The sequence below is a fragment of the Cryptomeria japonica genome, chromosome 9 (assembly GCF_030272615.1).
Source record: "Cryptomeria japonica chromosome 9, Sugi_1.0, whole genome shotgun sequence".
NCBI classification, from domain to species: Eukaryota; Viridiplantae; Streptophyta; class Pinopsida; order Cupressales; family Cupressaceae; genus Cryptomeria; species Cryptomeria japonica.
The window spans coordinates 32,328,240-32,347,246 of NC_081413.1; the positions used below are offsets into that span (position 1 = coordinate 32,328,240).

General features: G+C 36.6%; 1 protein-coding gene and 1 long non-coding RNA gene across 4 annotated transcripts in view; one reads left to right on the plus strand and one right to left on the minus strand.

The window, feature by feature from the left end:
* The first annotated feature begins 4,272 nt into the window (after positions 1-4,272).
* LOC131045286 (uncharacterized) overlaps positions 4,273-19,007 on the plus strand; it is a 38,324-nt gene continuing 23,589 nt past the window's right edge. The window contains exons 1-4 of one of the 3 annotated variants that reach the window (XM_057978849.2): positions 4,273-4,468; positions 4,707-4,785; positions 5,015-5,141; positions 7,543-8,446. In XM_057978849.2, the coding sequence (XP_057834832.1) occupies positions 5,074-5,141; positions 7,543-8,446 (972 nt within the window). In that variant the 5' untranslated portion in view covers positions 4,273-4,468; positions 4,707-4,785; positions 5,015-5,073. Of the gene's footprint in view, positions 4,786-5,014; positions 5,142-7,542; positions 8,447-19,007 lie in introns of all 3 variants that reach the window. The other 2 variants (XM_057978850.2, XM_057978848.2) reach the window with 2 other exon arrangements.
* Positions 10,630-19,007, minus strand: part of LOC131045287 (uncharacterized) — a 33,475-nt gene continuing 25,097 nt past the window's right edge. The window contains exon 2 of the long non-coding RNA XR_009105789.1: positions 10,630-11,001. This is a non-coding gene — a long non-coding RNA (uncharacterized LOC131045287). The remainder of the gene's footprint in view (positions 11,002-19,007) is intronic.

Here is a 19,007-nt window from a genome sequence, read left to right on the forward strand (position 1 = left end):
ATGTTGGAACTCTCCTCACTCACCTAAAAACCTTCAAAAAAACCTTGAAAATTGGCCAATGCTCATAAAATAGTATGATGCAAGAATGGAGACATTACATCTATCCCTTTGTGGATTCATAAAGAGTGGAGATAAATTAAACACGAGGAGATAATTAGATATCTGAACAACCCCTTTGGCATTAAGGTCTCTTTTGAAAATGTGGGTTTGGTACTTAAATAGACTTAAAAATGAGTTGTTTAATCAAGGTAACAAAACTTATCTCTAGCATGTAAAGTTCAAGTTGTTGATATAATTTTCACTACCACCCACGTGTACTACTCGTCGTGTTGGATGTCATCCAAGAAAGGTTATGAAGAATATGAACAAAATAATTCAAAAAATTATTTGGTTGAAGCAAGATAATCGTGTTGGATTCATTGCATCTTCTTGATCTCATTGCTATTAACTTCCCTATACATGCATATTATTTGTAAAAGAAAAGGGTTTGATCATTTTTATTTTTTTAATCAATAAATGTGGGATTTTTAGTCTGTCATAGACCAAGAGAGGCCACAATTGTGGGATCTCATCACTAGTATGAATGCACAATAGTTTAAACCCACAAGAATGATAACCCAATACGAGCATAGAGCCCTTGAGCACACCAGCCTAGCGAGGGGCATATAAGCATGTATGCCTACCAAGTCACTTGGCATGAACACCAAAATCAATATTGAGGTTCAAATGTGTGAGCATGTTGGATCAGCAAAGACATAAGCCTGTGATCACAATCACCCAACAAGAGTTTGAATCTTGGTAGCCACAACAACACCACCACCACTTAACCATCATACTATGAGATGAACCCTAGGGATTCAATAATATAAGGACATTTGAGATTTTAATGTTTTCATTAGGCTTCATAAAAGACTATCAAAAAACATTATGAGTTAAACTATAAGTATAAAAACTAGTGCCTATAGATCTTTCTATGAAATTATGTACTCCTAGTGAATGCAATTTTTTTAAGGATTGGAGATGGTTGTCTTTTAGTTATTTCAATTATTTTTCTCTCAAAGAAGTTTATATTCAAATCCTTCTTCATTGGCCTCTTACTCCTTATCTTAATAACATATGGAAGTATAGATTTAGCTCCAAATTTTGGACCAAAACAAGTGCTCAAATTTAAAAATCAAAAGCTGCTTTGAAACATCAATGTGAGCTTGGAAAAATTTACATTACGTGTTGTTCATTGAAAATAGACTAAAATATATTATGATCCTATCAATTAAATACAATTTTTTTCCATGTGCTAAAAATATGAAACATGTCCTCTAAGATTGCACATTTGTTTTTGATAATAAAGTAGCCAAAACAAGGGGGCTGACTCGGAATACACAGCAAGCCATAGAGAGAGCATAACCAGCACACACACACAACTGCCAAATGACAGTCAGCCAATCCCTATCTTAATCATCAAAAACATAAACCACCTGCAGCTATAGAATAACCCAAGATTGATAACAATCTCATCCATATAGCAACTTAAACAACAAGTAACCAAAAAGAAACTAACCTTAAACCATCTATCCTTAGAAGTAAGCATATTGTTCAGATTGTAATATCTAAAGAAAGTAAAGAGAGTCTTAACAAGCCTCATAGGGCTGGTAGTGAAATTAAACATAACAAGGATCCAACCGATCCTGAAATGAAAACTAGAACAAAAAAGGAAAGCAACACCCATTAATCATCTTTTCCAGCTCCCATGTGCTAGGAGAGCAGCAGCTCGTCCAATCTTCAGCAAGGAATTCAAACAGTTCCTTCGTGGTGTCACCTCCCAACCCACCCTAGTTCACTTTTTCCTAGTGCAGCAGGCACATCGTAGTGGTCGAGGAGTGAATGAGTGAATGACTTTAAGGGAAAATTTCACAATTTTGTTGACGTGGGAATCCAGATAGTCCAGCTTCTTTTTCACATCGTTCAAGTCCTCGGAGATAGCTTTAAAACCTGCACAATGAACCACCTCCTCCTTCTCACCTCCAACAACAGTAGTCTGACTGCCCTCAGACTTCCTCCCATCCTCCTCGGAGATCTGATTATGAGGGGGGAAGTGGCAGATGTGGTGCAGAAGCACCCAAGAACATGAGGTCACCAGAAGAAAAGTGATGTTTTAAGTCATTTTGATCATTTTTATGATGTATTGATTCATGATGAATCCATTTGTAAAGACAAGATCAATTATTGTAATTATTTGCATAAAGTTGTTAAAAGTTGTTCTTTAGGTCCCAGTTTTGTCTATAAGGTCAAGATTGTTGAAATAACCCATGGAAGGGTAAAATCAACGTAAAATATCTCAAATAGTCTATAAGAGTTTTTACAATTTGGGGAGTCATTAGGAAAAAGTGTCAAAGTTGCAAGAAAATTGCAAAAGTGCAACATTTGCAAAAATGTAAAAATGCAAAAATTGCACATAAAGTTGTAAAAGGGAAGATGAAGGGTCATAAAGGTAGTTGGATGGTTTATAACTACCAAAGAGTCTATAAATATGTTGTATTGGTCGAACCAATTCATTATTGGAAGAATAGAGAAGGAGGATAAAGTTTTGGAACAAATTGGTGTGTTTAAAACTTGCATTTTGATTGGTGTTTTGTGTTAAGTTGTTGTTTCCAAGCCTTGTACGACCATGTATGGCCTGGAAACCCTATATATTTATAATGGTTAGATAGTGGAATGAATCATCTTTCTCAATCTTTTGGTTTGATGCAGTTTAATGAATAAATGAATAAGTTATGAAAGTTTTGGTGAAAGTGGTTGTTTGGAGATTTGAGATTTCTTGAGAACAGTCATGTTGCAGCATTTGGTACGGATTCATTGGGAAGAATTATGACCTCAAAATAGATTCATTGGAAAGATAAATGAATCAGCTTTCATTTCATTTTGGTCTGAGTCATTTTTATGCACATTTGTGTAAGTTATGAATATTTTGGTGAAAACTATTTTTAAACTATCTTCAATGGAGTTGCAGACAAGGGTTTGTGATTATCTAATGATTTAACCATTTGAAAATTTAATGGCTTACATATTATGAAACTAGATCCATAAATATTTTATGTTCTATTAGTTTGGAATCATTTGGTTTTGTTTTGTGAAAGATATTTGATGCCCTAGACGGACTGGGCATGCACATGTCTTATTTGGGGACAACAGAAATGGGTCTCGGTGAAAAGACCATAACTTTTAATCTAACCGTTGGATTTGGCTAAATTTGGGATATGTTGTTTGTAAGAAAGCTATTCAGGTTCTGACTAAAGGGATTGAGTTTTTTATATCTAGTTAGATATTTATATACCTCTGTGTACAGGTCTATCCAAAGGGACAGCAAGTTGGCAAATTTGATACCTGGATCAAGTTTTTGTTTTCTTGATTGATTGATTGTTGAAGTATGATGGAATATGCCTCTAATGAATTGTTATCATTATTAAAATATGGATGGATCAACATGATCCTAGAGTTGTGATTGGTTTTCCAAGATCCTCTGCATCAAGATGAAGGGGAGGTGTTCTTATTATCTTCCTTCACGATCTCAGAGTCAAGGGCGTTGGTATCCTTGCACATTTGTTAATAAGCAATAGATTATTATTTTTAGAAACTTCCCTAAAAAGAAATTTTTATCATGAGTTGAATTGGAAAGAAGTTATTTTTAGTTTTAGTGTACATAATAATATGATTGCAAGTTCTATTAGACAATCCATTTTAATGCACATTTAAAAAACTAGATGTTCTATTGTATTCTCTAATAAATGTCATTAGACAACTGTTACTTTAAGACTTTACTCTAGTATTTTTTTTAAGGTTGCTTCTCCCTTTTTAGCTTAAGTCTTATAAAAGAAGAATTGAAAAAACATAGATCAATTTCAATAAATCAAAGAACATTATGTAATTGTAGATTAATAACAATTTCAATTTATGAAATGAATTTGTGGTTTCCTTCTTTCAACCCTATAATGACAATTCTTGATTAGATTTGTTTTTCTCTTCCAACTTAATAAGTCTTACGTTTATATTTTATTTTATTCAATATATAATATATTAAAAAATGTTGCACTAACATTTGTCACTTTTATAACATTCTAAAGAGAAGAGGCTGAAAACATGTGAGAAAGGGCATGAATGTGCAATTTGATATGTTGGGATTCCTTTCCATAATTGTTGGTCGCCCCTTTTCAATAAGGGAAATATTTCTTCGGAAAAAAACAAAATTTAAAATGGAGCACTTCCCGAGTTGTAAGAACAGCCTAATGACGTGGACTGAAAAAATTACCGTTGCACCTATCGTGCTCACAACGTATCAGATGTGCGTTTTTCCTTTCCTAGGCGCTTAGCAATAGGTCTCCGGTTCGACTTTCATGCGCGTTTACTCAGGAAAATTGCATTCTTCCCAGAAACTGGAGTTGATTTTGTAATCAAATGCGTAATATTCGAAATGGTGAGTCGTGTTTGCAGGAATTACAAGACCTCGTAGTTCATAAATATTTAGCGCGGAAATTTGCGGAGCTGTATCTGCCCACGGTCACATGCGTGACCACATTACGGGGCTCAGGAACAATATTTTCTGCTCTTTGTTTCCTCCTTTACACAATGTTTCATGTTTTTGAGTAAAGAGAAGAAAATTCCGGAAAAACATAGCATTCAAAGGGATTTAAGACAGAGCTGTGAAAATACAGGGAACGATTGAAGAATAGGACAAGTTTTTGAATAACACGGACTAGAGGTGTTTTAATGCTACTCAAACCCGACGTCCAGGTAAATATGTGATATTTTCTATCAATTTGTCTCAACTCAGTCAGGTAGACTTTAAAATTTGTGGTGTTTCTCTCAAATGAGTGAAGTAAGCAGTGAATTTATAATTTTTTCCATCAGTTTGTTTCACATTAGCGAAATAGAGGAGAGTCAATATGTGTTTGTGTCTGCAAGTATGTGGAGAACAGAAATTTTGCCTCGAAGGCTAAAGTTACGTCTTATTTTGTTAAAGAAAGGCTTAGGTGGACATACGGCTGCATTGTGAGTGAAGGACATGATAACAGCTATAAGATGTCCTATCGTGTTAGAAAACAGAAGATGAGAAGCGGAACATGTTCGTTCAGTGGTTTTTCCATTCGGTAAGCAGATATACGTGTTCTTTATAATTTATAAAGCAAGAGTTTGTTATATTTTTCAGGTTTTACTTATACAGTATTATCGCTGGTCAGTGAAATAGTCAAATATCCTTGGGATATTTTTATTTGGGAGATTTTATTTTCAGACATGAGCATTCACATTCTTGAATTTAAGACATGAGTTGGGCCTTCAAATTTAGGACCTCCATTAGCTGCCAGGGTGCTCTACTAGAGTTATTTGTCCCTTCGTGATTTAAAGCGTACATTAACATTTTCCCTTGAGCTGCATTTCTAATACTAAGATTTCTTATTTGTTGATGGGATGCTCTAACACTGAGTTACTTGTCCGTTTATGGTCCCAAGTCTAGATTATTTCCAACATCTGTCCTCAAGCTACACTACTGTGCTTGGAGTTCCTAGCCTGTCTGTGCTACGATGCTAATTTTTTATGGACCAGTTAATGTTGGAACCTAGAATTTGCCATTTGCTTCTGGGTCGCTCTACCGAGTGACACATCTTTTTGTGATCGAAAGTGTCGATTGTTTCTAACAAATGTCATCTGTCTTGTGTGACACTTTTTAAGGATTAATTAAATATTCCGTTTTTTGCTTCCATACCACATTACGAACAGAGGCTCTAAGCATGGCAGGCGCTTGAACCTTGGTTACTTTCATGGAAGACACCCTATCTCAATCACTAGACCACAATCTGACCAACATTAATTACCAATTTTTTGGATATTGCATAAAACTTGTGCCAATTTTTACGTTAATTCTAATGTTAACCAACTGTAAACAGAAAATATATCTTGTATACGGTAAACTAGTTTTGGGATATGGAAACTCCTTGTAGCATTTGTGACCCAGCTATATTCATATCAATATTTTGAATACTACAAATAATTTGACTCTTAGTCTAGTTTTTGGACGCTAAATTAAAATACTAACACAAAATACTTAACATGGATTGGGTATGTGTTGATAAGTATGTTTTTTATAACTATTCTGTGGTGAGATCGCCACCTTGTGTCTTTGGATGCCTCTTGATGCCTGTCAGATTCACGATAAACTGGATCTGTGCCAATAAAAATTTTCCTAACACCATAGCAGTAGCCTGTAGAGACAATTCACTTGCAGTACCTGATTTCTTCAAGCTTGCAGTTATCTACTTGGAAAATTTTCCTCTTTCAAATTATATTAAGAGTTGCATAGCTATAAAAATGTCAGTGTTTACCACATATCTACCTACACATACACTAAATGTCCAAGTTAATGTGGGATGTTAAATGTGCTTCCTGCCACAACAGGGTAAAGTAAAATTTTAGGTCTTAGCCAAGCCATTATTAGGATTTATAAAGGTTGATGTTTGATGCATTAGACTCCCTTATTGGTATACAATCCCCTGTTGGGTTTGATCTCGGGACTTAATACTGATGTATATGAGTCGAACTCTACCACTTTATATCTTAGAAACGGCATGTAATTTTAATCAAACCTTGGGTTTTTCTGCACTCTTACTTACGATTGCTTTACATAAAATACATTTTAACTTTAAGGATTCAGTTCATCCAGCTTGCTGGATTTGTATAGTGAGATTCCCTTAGGGGATGCACCCACCTTATCTCATGATGTAGCTCAGATGTACATGATGAACAATTTGTCTCAATAAGTTCCCTGAACAAAAGGGCTAGGCAGAAAAGAGTGACAAATTCGTGTGTTAAACAATATCAATTAAGTTATCCTGCTTTCTTCATGTAGAAACTTCTGCTCCTGCCCAACCTTGCCATGTGCAACCCTCTACAGTCAACTTCTTGCATAATTTGTTCTTGTTTTCTTTTCTGCTTTCTTGATGTCTATTGCATAATCTTGTGCGAATTAATATTTACATCTTTCTCATTCCCACTAACCAGGTTATAGATAGCAGTGGAAACTAATATATAAATTAAAATTTATTGAAAATATTCTTTAGTATCTTATTGATAAAGGTGCTCTCCCCTGTGTTCAGAATCTGTTTATATGAGCTTTGTCAGCTTATTTTATCGTAATCTGTATTTTTTATATTAGTCTGCTTTATTGAGTTGCCTCCTCCTTGGGGTGGGTGACCTTGCATGTTTTTATCCTTGTGCAGTATACTATTCCTATTTACCTAAATTGGTTAGTAGTTGATATTAATGGTAACTTTTTCTTCATTTTGAACTGAGACATTTTTTTTCAAACCATTGTTGCTATTAATAAAAAAGTTGATTGGGCTAATTAACTGAACAGTGTATGTTCTTACTCCATTGTTGCCATTTATACAAGGATTAAGCAGGCATGCTAGTGAAACTATCTGAGAGTGTATAGGAACTGTATTGAATGAAGTTATTGCTATGGAGCCCTAATGCTTTAACCTTCTGTATTTTCAGCCGTTATGTGGCAGAAGTTCGGCAAAGAGATGTTGAAAAATGCTGTCCATTTCATCCACAACTTTCCAAAAGTAGACTGAAGCAAGGAACAACAAGTCAACTTCCATCACATGAAGAGAATGTTATTCAATTGCAGGACAAATCTGAGCAACAAATAGATATCTCAGAGGACAATATAGTTACCCATGGTCAGGTCAACGAAATGTGTAAACTAGAAATTGTAGTACCATATTGTGTTAATAATCAAAACCCTGATGGGCAGGAAGACAAATCAACATTTCATCCAAGGGAAGATGGAACATATGAAAGGAGAGAAGAAGATGGTACAAATGAAAAGTGGGCATGCCATTTATCAGGGGGCATAAAATCAGAGGAAATTTTTTCAGAAAATAACATAAATAAGAAAAATCCTGAGCTGGAAGCCAAGTCACCATGTTTTTTAAGGGAAGATGAAACAAAGGAAAATTGGGCACAAAATAAAACAAATGAAAATAGGGCAGAAGGGGAAACAAATGAAGGGGTGGCAGAAGAAGAAACAAATGAAAAACATGCAGCATACCAGTTATCAGAGGACATTAAATCGGGTTTTTTTCTTCCAAAAAAATGTGTAAATAAGCAAAAGTCTGACCTGGAATCCAAGTCACTGTGTCTTTTGAGGGAAGATGAAACAAATGAAAAGGCAGCAGAAGATGAAACAAAGGAAAAGAGGGAAGAAGGGAAAACAAACAAAGGGGTGGCAGAAGAATCTAATGAAAAGTGGACAGCACACCATTTATCAGGGGACATAAAATCAGAGGAAATTCTTTCAGAAAGGAACATAAATAAGCAGATCCCTGAAGTGGAAGCTAAGTCACCATGCCTATCGGGGCACATAAAATCAAAGGAAATACTTTCAGAAAATAAGGTAAGTTACTAAATAATCAAAACTTTATACTGAATTGGCCAAAAATCTTAGCTGACCTGGCTATGATTTATTTCAGAATTGGAATTAGGTTTGATTGGCCCATGGATCATCCAGGGCGCAGTTTTTGTGCATGGATCCATTTGGAATTGTTCATGAGTGTATTGTGTATTCCAGCTATGTTGAGACAATTCTGGGGCAGCCAACAATTTCAATGCATTTTGTTTGACTTTTAACCATCAAAATTGCACTTTAAACCCTAAACTGATGTTTTTTCACTTGTGTTTAGTTCAACGAGTCTTAGGGAAAAATAAACACACCATTTTGCTTGACAAAAGCAGCATCACTAATTTCCTCTGATTATGCAGCCATTTTCACTTTTTGAGGAGTTAGCCAACATACTTTTACTATGAGTAGTGGTTGGGTTACTTGTGGTCTTTCTGATCTATCTACATCATCTAATGTCAATGATTTGATGATGTTGGTCTTGATGAGGACCCATATGATGCTGATATTTTTTTTTTCTCTACTTTTTGATGGGGAGAATTGAGAACCACATGCTACATACTCTTAAGGGCTAAACCCCACCATAACTACTGAGCAAGCAGCCCCTAGCCTGCAGTTTGGCTTGAGTTTGAACACACAACAAATATTTGTGTCTTTCAACGACTTACAAATCAATCTACACACCAATGTCACCCATATGATGCTAATTTCTGATTATATCATTTAATATTGAACAATGAATATCCATCATCACATTCAAGTTTGAGATAAATTGATATTGCACTAGTATATTGTGTTTCAATTTTGTAATATTTATGGTAGTTTTGTTTGGCATATGCATTATATTTTGTATTCTGAACTTAATTGCTGTCATTAGGCTGCAAGCATGTATAGATTTATGATTTTTATATGGTTTTTTTGTATGGAAGTGTCTAGAATGTATCCATTTCCTCAAAAAAAAATTGTACTGTACCTGTAACCAAGTTGAGTTTGGCAACTTAGTAAAAACCCTGAGCTGAAAACTAAGTCGTGTCTTTTAAGGGAAGATGAAACGAATGAAGAGGGTTCAGAAAATGAAACAAAGGAAAGTTGCAAGAGGATGAGACAAATGAAAGGGGTTGGAGAAGATGAAACAAATGAAGGTGCAACACCATTTATTGGGGGACATAAAATCAGAAGAAATGCTCTGAGACAGTAATGTAAATAGGTACCATGTTGTCTAAGGGAAGATGAAACGAATGACTGAGTTACCATGACCTTTCTTCTAAGGCCACTTCCCTTTTCCCTTTTCCTTGTCTGTAAAGGCCTATTCCACAGTCCTTGTATCACCACTACTAGCAAGTTGCTTCTTATATTTGTCTTGCCGCAAGTGTTTGTTGCACAAATCTTTGAACTTCAGGTTAACGCTGGTAGATATGATGTTGAGTGTTCCAATGAAATGTTCTATGTTCATGGTAAGCTTTTCAGCACTATAGCTACCATGCCTCCTTCTTCTGTTGTGCGACCTATGGCTTGCAATTGATTGCGAATGTTTTTGATCTTTATCAAATGATTTTATAAAGACATCTTCTCGTCTATCATGGTTGAGACAACATACTTTTCAGGAACAAGGCCCTGCCTTTATCTGACCTCTTGTGCAGATCTCACAACTGCTTCTAAATTTCCACAGAGGTTTTGGCTGATGGAACCTTCAGAAGAATTGCATCTATTACTTCTCTATTATGCTCATCAAACTTGTACTGGTCTTTACCTGCAACTGTTGGCTGAGTGTTTAGACTTATTCTGAGGATGATCTTGGCAAGACAATTGTACTCAAAGATCATGAGCATTCGCTTCTTCCATTTGTAATATTTTTTGCTAGTGAACCACTGGTTGCTTTCCAACATGATGTTGTGTAATGAAGCCATTCCTCCTGCAAGTCAAATTTTCGAAAAAAAAATAAAGAAACCCTCTGCTGTGGGGAAAAAGACCAGAAAAATTTGAAGCCCTATTTTCTAAACCTGCAAGCCTTCTCAAAAATCCTTTTGCAACAAAATAAAACTCATGCCCTCTTTGTGGGTCTCAAACTGGGCAAAAATTTTGATGAAAATTTTGTTGAGTGTAAAACCCTCAACAGCACCAAAGAGACACAATTTTTTTATGAATCACCAAAACATTTCAAAAATCTCATCAGCTAGGTCTGGAAACAGTGAAAAACCCATGATATTAATGAAAAGCAACAAAAAATTGTACCAAATATCCATCATGGCTTGCAACCAATCCTTGTCACGGGTAGCACAACCTTTGTTGACAAAACGATGCGATATTTTCCAAAATTTGATGTGAATTTCTAAGAAAAGTCGACACAAATTTTCTACAATAATTCCAACGTGATTTAAAAAAAAAAATTTGCAATTTTTATGATTAAAAAATTCACAAATTTCTGCTAATAAAAAATCCACAAATTTTGTTGAAAAAATTTGCCAAAAACCTTTGTATGAATCTGTACAGCTTCTTTTGACACATTCTTCTATGTCACGTGTAATTTGGTAGAATTCATGCACTCTCCACTCCTGCGGTTTTAGAAACCCAAGTTCTGATACCATATTACAGAAAGTAAAGACATAGAATGATTGCTAAGATATTCGATATTAACAAAGAAGTGAAAGTATCCTTAAATAAGAGTTACAAACAATTTATCGAGTAAAGGATAAGATAAACAACTAATAAAGATTAGGATAAGAACTTAACGAAAAGAATAAACAGTATTCTTAAAGTCTACTCTAAAGACATAATTGAACATTATAAACAAAATATTACAATATTACTTCAATAGAGCAAAGTCCAAAGAAGCAATAGTCGGGAAAAAATCTCGATTATTCCCGATTAATCGGCAATCGGCGCTGCTCCCGATTAATTCCCCCAAAAAATCAGAAAAATTGTTTATTCTTTGCCGATTTTCAACGATTTTTCCCGGTTTTAATCGCAAAAAAAACATGATTAATCGCGCTGCGCGAAAGCCCGCAAAAAATAAACGCCACAAAAACCCTAAAATGTCCACAATATTCGATAAATAGCCATCTTTTTCCAAGGTTACTCACTCAGCTCATGGCTAAGGGTTAAGAGGCAAAGTTGAAGTTGAAGGGAAGCGAATAGAAGGCAAAGTATAATAAATCATGTGTTTACTGCTAAATGATGCTAAATAACTGTATATATACTGTATTTCTTACTGTGTATATATACTGTATGTATATTACTGTATATTACTATATACTATATACAGTAATATACATAGTATTCACAGTTTACGTAGCATCATTTAGTAGTAAACTTCAAAATCCCCGTTATTTAGTAAGCTAGCATCATACAGTTCTAAGTGAATAAATGATAGCAGAATACGCATACAGAATAAATGATAGTAAAACATACAGTTTTGCTAGCATTTAGAACACACAGAATACATGAATACACATAGCAACATAAGGGATAGTACACATAGCAACATACAGTTTTAATAAATGATAGTAATCAGCGATATGAATATAAACAACGAAAATCTATTTTCTACAATTCATGTGTTCAAGTGTCTATTTTATTTGCCTACAATATCTCTATGCTATGGAAATGTCCTAAAATATAAAAAAAAAAGTAGTTCTTGATTGTTTTTCTGCAATTTTTTATGTTTTTTTTGTAAATCTGATTTTTTCCCGATTTTTTGAAAAAAATCTTATACTTTTGTTTTGCCGATTAATTCCCCAAACGATTAATGCTTCCTACTGCAAACGATATCAAGCAGACTAAGATCTCAATAAAAGAGAAAATGATGTCAAGCAGACTAAGATATTGAACCGACATAACCTGTTAAATGATGCAACACCCAACTTAAGGAAAGTGAAAGTGAAAAGACAGATTCACTATGGATTACATTTTGGTTCAGTACTTAATGATCCTATTCTGAAAAAAATAACTTCAGAATCATTTACTTCTGAACTTAAGCAGGTTGTGAATGATAAGACAAATGCTAATAGTGCAGTTTTGTACATGCTGGAGAAAGGTGAGAATGATATCAAGCAGAAGATCTTCAACAAACAGTGGCTGTCAAATGCTCCAAATGGAAAGTCAAAGTGGAAAGAAAGTGTCAATCTGTAGCGCATTTTGGTTCTGTGAATAATAGCCTTGTTTGTAAAAAAAATCAAACCCAGAATCATTTACCTCTCCAGTTGAACAAATTGTGAATGACGACATACTCTTACCGCAGTTCAGTATATGCCAGAAAAAATAGTGAATCATATTGGGCAGAAGAAGCTATTGAATTAACAAAGGCTATAAAATGCTTCAATGCACCAAGGACAACCAAAGAGAAAATAAAATGTTACTGTGGAGAAAATTTTATTTCTTGCAGAACCATCTCGTTCCAGACAAACCAATCTTAGAATGAAAATACCAATTCACTTGAGCAAAATGACAAGAATATTAATAGTAGTGCAGTTCAATATGTGCTACAGAAAAGATAGATTGGTTTTTAGCAGAAGAAGATATAAAAAAACGGATGCAACATACCAGAATTCACAACTTCAGCAAGCTCAAAGTGAAAAGGTGTCACTGTGAAAGATCATTTTGGTTCTGTGCACAACGATCTTGTTCCTGACAGATTAATTTCTGAATCTTCAATCCTCAAGTAGATTATGACTGACAAGACAAACAATAGTATTGCCATTGATCTATAGTCACTGGATTCCTAATCTTAATGACTCGCCGATTATAGTTTTCCAAATTAACTCACCCTGACAAATCTCAGCGAACTACTTTTGAATGATTAAAAGCATCTGTAGCAGTAAAATTCTAATAACAAGAAGGAAACAATAAATGATAGAGCACACACACAAGCAACAGTACATGACTCAAAGCTTTGTGGGGGAAAACCAAGATGGTGAACAGCTCCAGGAAGGGTATGCCTTTAGTGTCCCATCACTAATAGGTGCAAAATTAGTCTTTTGGAGTATTGTAGTGTAACATTTACTCCCTTGCCTCCTCTGTGTTCCTACAACATGAACTCTACAACACCTTCTTTCCTGTTTGAATCCACTATGATAGTTACTGTTGTCATTTTATGACACCCTTGGTCCATTAGTGAGAACCGATCAGAGATATGTTCCATGGACCAGCATTGCCCAGTTGATCAAGGAGAAAAGCAGTGAAATCATGGTTTGAAGTGTTGCCTTGTCGGAAGTTCCTTGGCCCTCTCCTTCTCTTCTCCGGAACTCCAGAACCCCGAGGTTCCGAGTTTCATTGCCTTAGCCTCTTTCTTTTCTACTTCGGAACTCCAAGATTCCGAAGTTCCCTTCCTTCCCTTAGCTTTTCTTCTCTTCTCCTCCCCTAGAACTCCGGAACCCCCAGGTTCCCAAGTTCCTAGTCTTCTATCCCGGAACTCCAAAACCCCTAGGTTCCCAAGTTCCTAGTTCCTCAACACCAGAACTCTGGAACCCCCAGGTTCCCAAGTTCCTAGTCTTCTACCTCAAAACTCCGGAACCCCCAGGTTCCCAAGTTCCTAGTTCCTCAACCTTGGAACTCCGGAACCCCCAGGTTCCCAAGTTCCTAGTCTTCTACCCCGGAACTCCGGAACCCCCAAGTTCCTAGTCTTCTACCCCAGAACTCCGGAACCCCCAAGTTCCTAGTTCCTCAACCCCGAAACTCCGGAACCCCCAGGTTCCCAAGTTCCTTGTCCAACTACGGTGACCCCGGTCTCTGAAGTTCCCCAACTGCGGTGACTCCGGTCTCCGAAGTTCCCCAACTACGGTGACCCCGGTCTCCGAAGTTCCCCAACTACGGTGACTCCGGTCTCCGAAGTTCCCCAACTACGGTGACCTCAGTCTCCGAGGTTTTCCAAACTACTTTCGACTTGCAACACTTCCGGATAGCGTGATCAACACTCAAAGCTTTAAATGCTCCGACAACTTTGGTGACTTATGCACCTTTTTTGTGGAGCCACAGGGGTGCATTTAATGTTTTTGGCAGGATTTCCATCAAGGGAGGTACGGGGCCATGCTTGGTGACTTATGTCATGCCTGACTTTGGAAGGTTAGTCAATCCACCTTCTCAGGATTGCCCTTTGTGGGTATGGCTAGGTTGCTTGCATGTACAAGTCAAGTGCATGCACTTCCCTGCACCTCCAAACTAACATGCAGGGGTCATGATCACCATTGTAACCCATTTTTCTATATAAGGCTATTAAGCCTTATTGTAAAGGGTTCTCTCCCTGCTGCCTTGAGCTTTCTTATGCTCTTCACTTCTCTTGAAGACTTGTAATCTTTTGCATTTCTGCAACTGTAAGATTGGCTTTTGACCTCGAATTAATTGAAGAACACTATTCTTGCCTTCTTTCAACCTATGTATGTTGTGTATGCTTTCTTACCTTCATCATAGGTACATGTTGTGGCTCTTTCTCTTCATATATGTTGTGTTAACCGGTTTTCTGAGTGTGACTTGTGGGAATCCTTCTCCCCTCTTGGCATTCAGTGGATTCTAACCTTCATCTATGCATTGGGGTTACTCATACAACTGAAAGTTGTGCATCTTCAGGGTGTTTCAGTTAATTACTTGTGTCATTTAGGTAGGGAGAGGAACTATCTCTTCTTGGTGCATCACCACCCTTTGTTTCAAGCAATTTCTCTCTTCTCTTTTCCTCTGCAAGTTGTTAGGGTAGGCTTAGGGATTAGTTTTGAAGTGTTGAGTTGGTTCAACACCTGCACTTGGATTGAGAAGGAAGCCGGCCTTCTCCAGAGATTCAACCCCCTTGCACAAGGTCCCACTCTTCAGGGTTGTTTCAATGTTTCACAAGGTTGCTGAGTTGATAGCTTAGCAAGGGTGCGAGCTTTTGTGATAATAGTTACTTCTTGAGGCAAGCGAAACTCTTGAATACCTCAAAGTCCCACTTTTATTTCCTCTCTATCCACTCAACTCCCATGAAGATAGACATTGTCTACATAGCCACCCAACTGTTATCTTATTTGACCCAATGGTCACTAGCAAGGAAACTAACAGTTAATTGGCTGTGCCACCTGGCATGCATCTACAGCCACAACCTAAAATCAATGATATGATTGCCAATAACCAATATTCCACATCATATGGTGATTTTCCACTCATTCACTGCCCATGCGATCAGCACATCAATAGACGTGACTGATCAAAGAGCAAAGACATTTTTTATCCTGCCAATGTGCAGTTTGGTAGTGACATGCATGCTTGAGCAGCATCATATACCTTCCAACAACATTTGGGTACCACTTCAGCAGCAACTGAAGTCACTTCAGTAGTGTGATCAGTCTTTAGCAACACTATGGTAGCATTTGAATACACATCAGCAGCAATACTTCCACAACAACATTTTAATACCAGAGCTTCCCTACAATAAGAGATAAAAGGACTTCATCTCCACAAGCCTCATGGCAATGTCCTAGAGCATCACCAAGAATTTTTGTAGATCTTTCTTCCTGATAAGAGATAAAAAGACTCCATCTCCACAAGCCTCATGACAATGTCCTAGAGCATCACCAAGAATTTCTGCAGATCTTTCTTTCAATCATGAACTAATTCTATATCATTCTGACATTCAATACATTGCTGAAAGTGGCCTTTAGCTGGTTTTTAACTCTGCTCAAAAACTTGCCCAGGTTTTAGAACCATCCCTATCCAAACCACTCAAATTAGTTTCAAATCGGCCAGTCAATATACACTAGAGGAAACTGAGACTGATGCCAAGCACAAAAAGATATCAAACAAGCAGGGGGCGTCAAATGTTACAACGCAACTTGTCGAATCAGAAGCAAATGTCACCATGGAGAGCATTTTGGTTATATGCAAGTTTATACTGCTCTTGATAAATCAGTCTCTGAATCACCTGATATTAGGAAAAGACACTAGGCAAACAAGTGGATATCTGTTTTATTATGTCTGAATCTTTCATTTACATGGAGAGGAAATGGCAACAAAAACTACTACAGAATGCAATCTTCTGTTCAGTCTTGCCAGAGTCTATGGAGATATGGTGCTTAAGATTTATTTTGGTGCTTACCCACCATGCTTGATTGAAAGATCATGGGATTCATGTGCTAATGATGTCTATTTGACTGAACTTTTGAGCAATCCTTTCTATTATTCACACTTAACTTAATAATGAGCATATGTGCTGATTTCAGAGTCATGTAATCTTTTTCCTTTTTCTTTTTTGTGAATACGATCCACCCTATTCTCATTTTCCTTTGGAACATAGATATGTTTCCTGCTATGTGATTTATTTTCCTTTACTTTTCAAGCATTTTTTTGAAAATTTATTAAACTATTCAAGTATTATGTCCGTGGACCGAATCAGTTATCTCCATTGAGATTACATCAAAAGTATGACATACAACATGCAATAGGCATTATTTCAACTGGGAAAATACAGAGAAAATCCCCACTGTTGCAACCTAATCACACATCACCCCATTCCAAATGGGGACCCCCTACTTTTTAGGCCCTCTCGGTCTTTTGGTTTTGGTTTTTGGGTTTTTTCGCAGCAGTCTCGTCAATTCTCTAAGTTTGCAAGTGTTTGGGGGCTCAGTTTGATCGATTCTGCAACTTGTTTGAGCAAGTTTGGCTAATTCTGGGGCATGTTTGTCCGTTTTAGGGTTTTGCCTTTTAGACTTGAATTTGAGGCATTTCCTTTAGGGTTTTGGAAAAACTAAACATTGCATTGGAATCAGGACCCTCTAAGGAACCTACACATAAAATTTGAGCGAATTTTGAGCAACTTTCTATTTTTAGAAAGTTCCTATTTTTTAGGGATTTCGTTGCCTCCCGGATTGGTCTAATTTTGCCAAAAATCAAACTTACTATTTTTAGTAAGTTTTTATTTTTAGAAAGTGTCTTTGCGTCCTGTTTTACCCTAACTCTAACATTTTGAAACACTTCCTATTGTTGGAAAGTCTATTTTGGCAAGTTCCTCACAGGAAAACATTGAAGATTGAGCATTCCTGATCATTTTTAAATCCAAAAAATTTGAAAAAGCAAGCTACAGATAAAAAATTGGCTAAGTGTAGGTTCACATTCCAGAAGTGGAAAGCATGGGAAATCTCCTAAGTCTGGCAAAATCACCTTCAGTTCTAAGATTTGGCATCTTGATCATGAAAATGTTGAAAATCTTCTAAGTCTGGAAAGAAGCTAGACAAATTCCTTCCTTAAGGAGAAATGGTGCCCAAGTCAAGTTGAGGGCGTCAAATTAAGCGTGTCATGGAAAATCCGAAAATGTGCAAATTTCTTCATCTAGGTGATCTGGTGCCCAAGCAATGTTGAAGGCGCTTAAATGAAGATGCTAAGGAAAATTGGTAAAATGGGAAATTCCAGCACCTATGTATTTTGGTGCCCAAGGAAGAAGAAGGGCGCTAGGAGAGGGGGATCGTGGAAAATTAATGAGCAAGCAAAATTCCTCCATCCAAGCAAATCAGCGCCCAAGTCAAAGTTATGGCGTCGAATTGAGGTTCCCATGGAAACCATGGAAAAGTAACAAATTGCAAAATTCCTCAATAGAGGTGAAATAGCGCCCATGTCCCAAGAAGAGCGCCAAAGTGAGGTAACCATGGAAAAGCAACAAATTTCAAAATTCCTTCATAATGATGAAATAGTGCCCAAGATGAAAGCAAAGCGCCAAATTGACAAGGTTGTGGAAAACCAAGAAAATAAAAATTTCCTCCATCAGGGTGATTTGGCGCCCAAATCAAGTATAGGGCGCCAAAATGGTGTTGTCAAGGAAAAAACAAGAGAGTGAGAATTCCTTCACTTAGGTGAAATTTCCACGCCCAAGGTTGAAACTCAAAATTCCAAGACAAGGAAATTGAAGGTCAAGGTTGAACTGAAAGAAAAAATCCCCCCAGGAAAAAGTTCATCAAATTTCACCAAAATTTGAAAAAAAAATTAGATTTGGATTCGTGAGCGAATTTTCTCTCTCTTGGACCTTGGAACCCTAATTTGGAAAAATCCCTAAAAAATAGTTGTGCAAAATCGATGGAAAAACTTCCCTGGATCAAGGAGAAGTCAAAATTTCAAGAAAAATCAAATTTTCCCTCTCCTAAAGTTTTCTCTCTCCTAGGGTTTTCGCCAAGTGGATGGATAATAAGAATCTTAAGTCAATCTTTCAAAAAATCCCTCCAAAATTCAAAATGGGAAGTTGGTGAGTTAACGACACGAAAAAAAAGAATATTCCAAATTATGACGCACAACTCAAGGCATTAAAGGGAAATTCCATTTTGAAACTCAATAATGATGGCAGGTCTCGCTTGCATGGCATGTTGAAGAGGAAAGTATGACATACTGCCAAAGTTGGTCTTTTGCCAACTTAGCAAGCTGGTGAGAGAATTCTATATAAACGTGCAAGTACAATTCATTTCTCACGTGAGAATTTGGAGACAGTTAAAGTTGGAGAAAAGTAGCAAACTCAGACTTGAAGAATTTCTTGTGGAGAAATGGTAAAATCAAGCAAAGTAGCAGCCATTTCCAGGCAGGCACAAATTAAGGTTGAGATGAAAGGATTCCTTCTAGAATC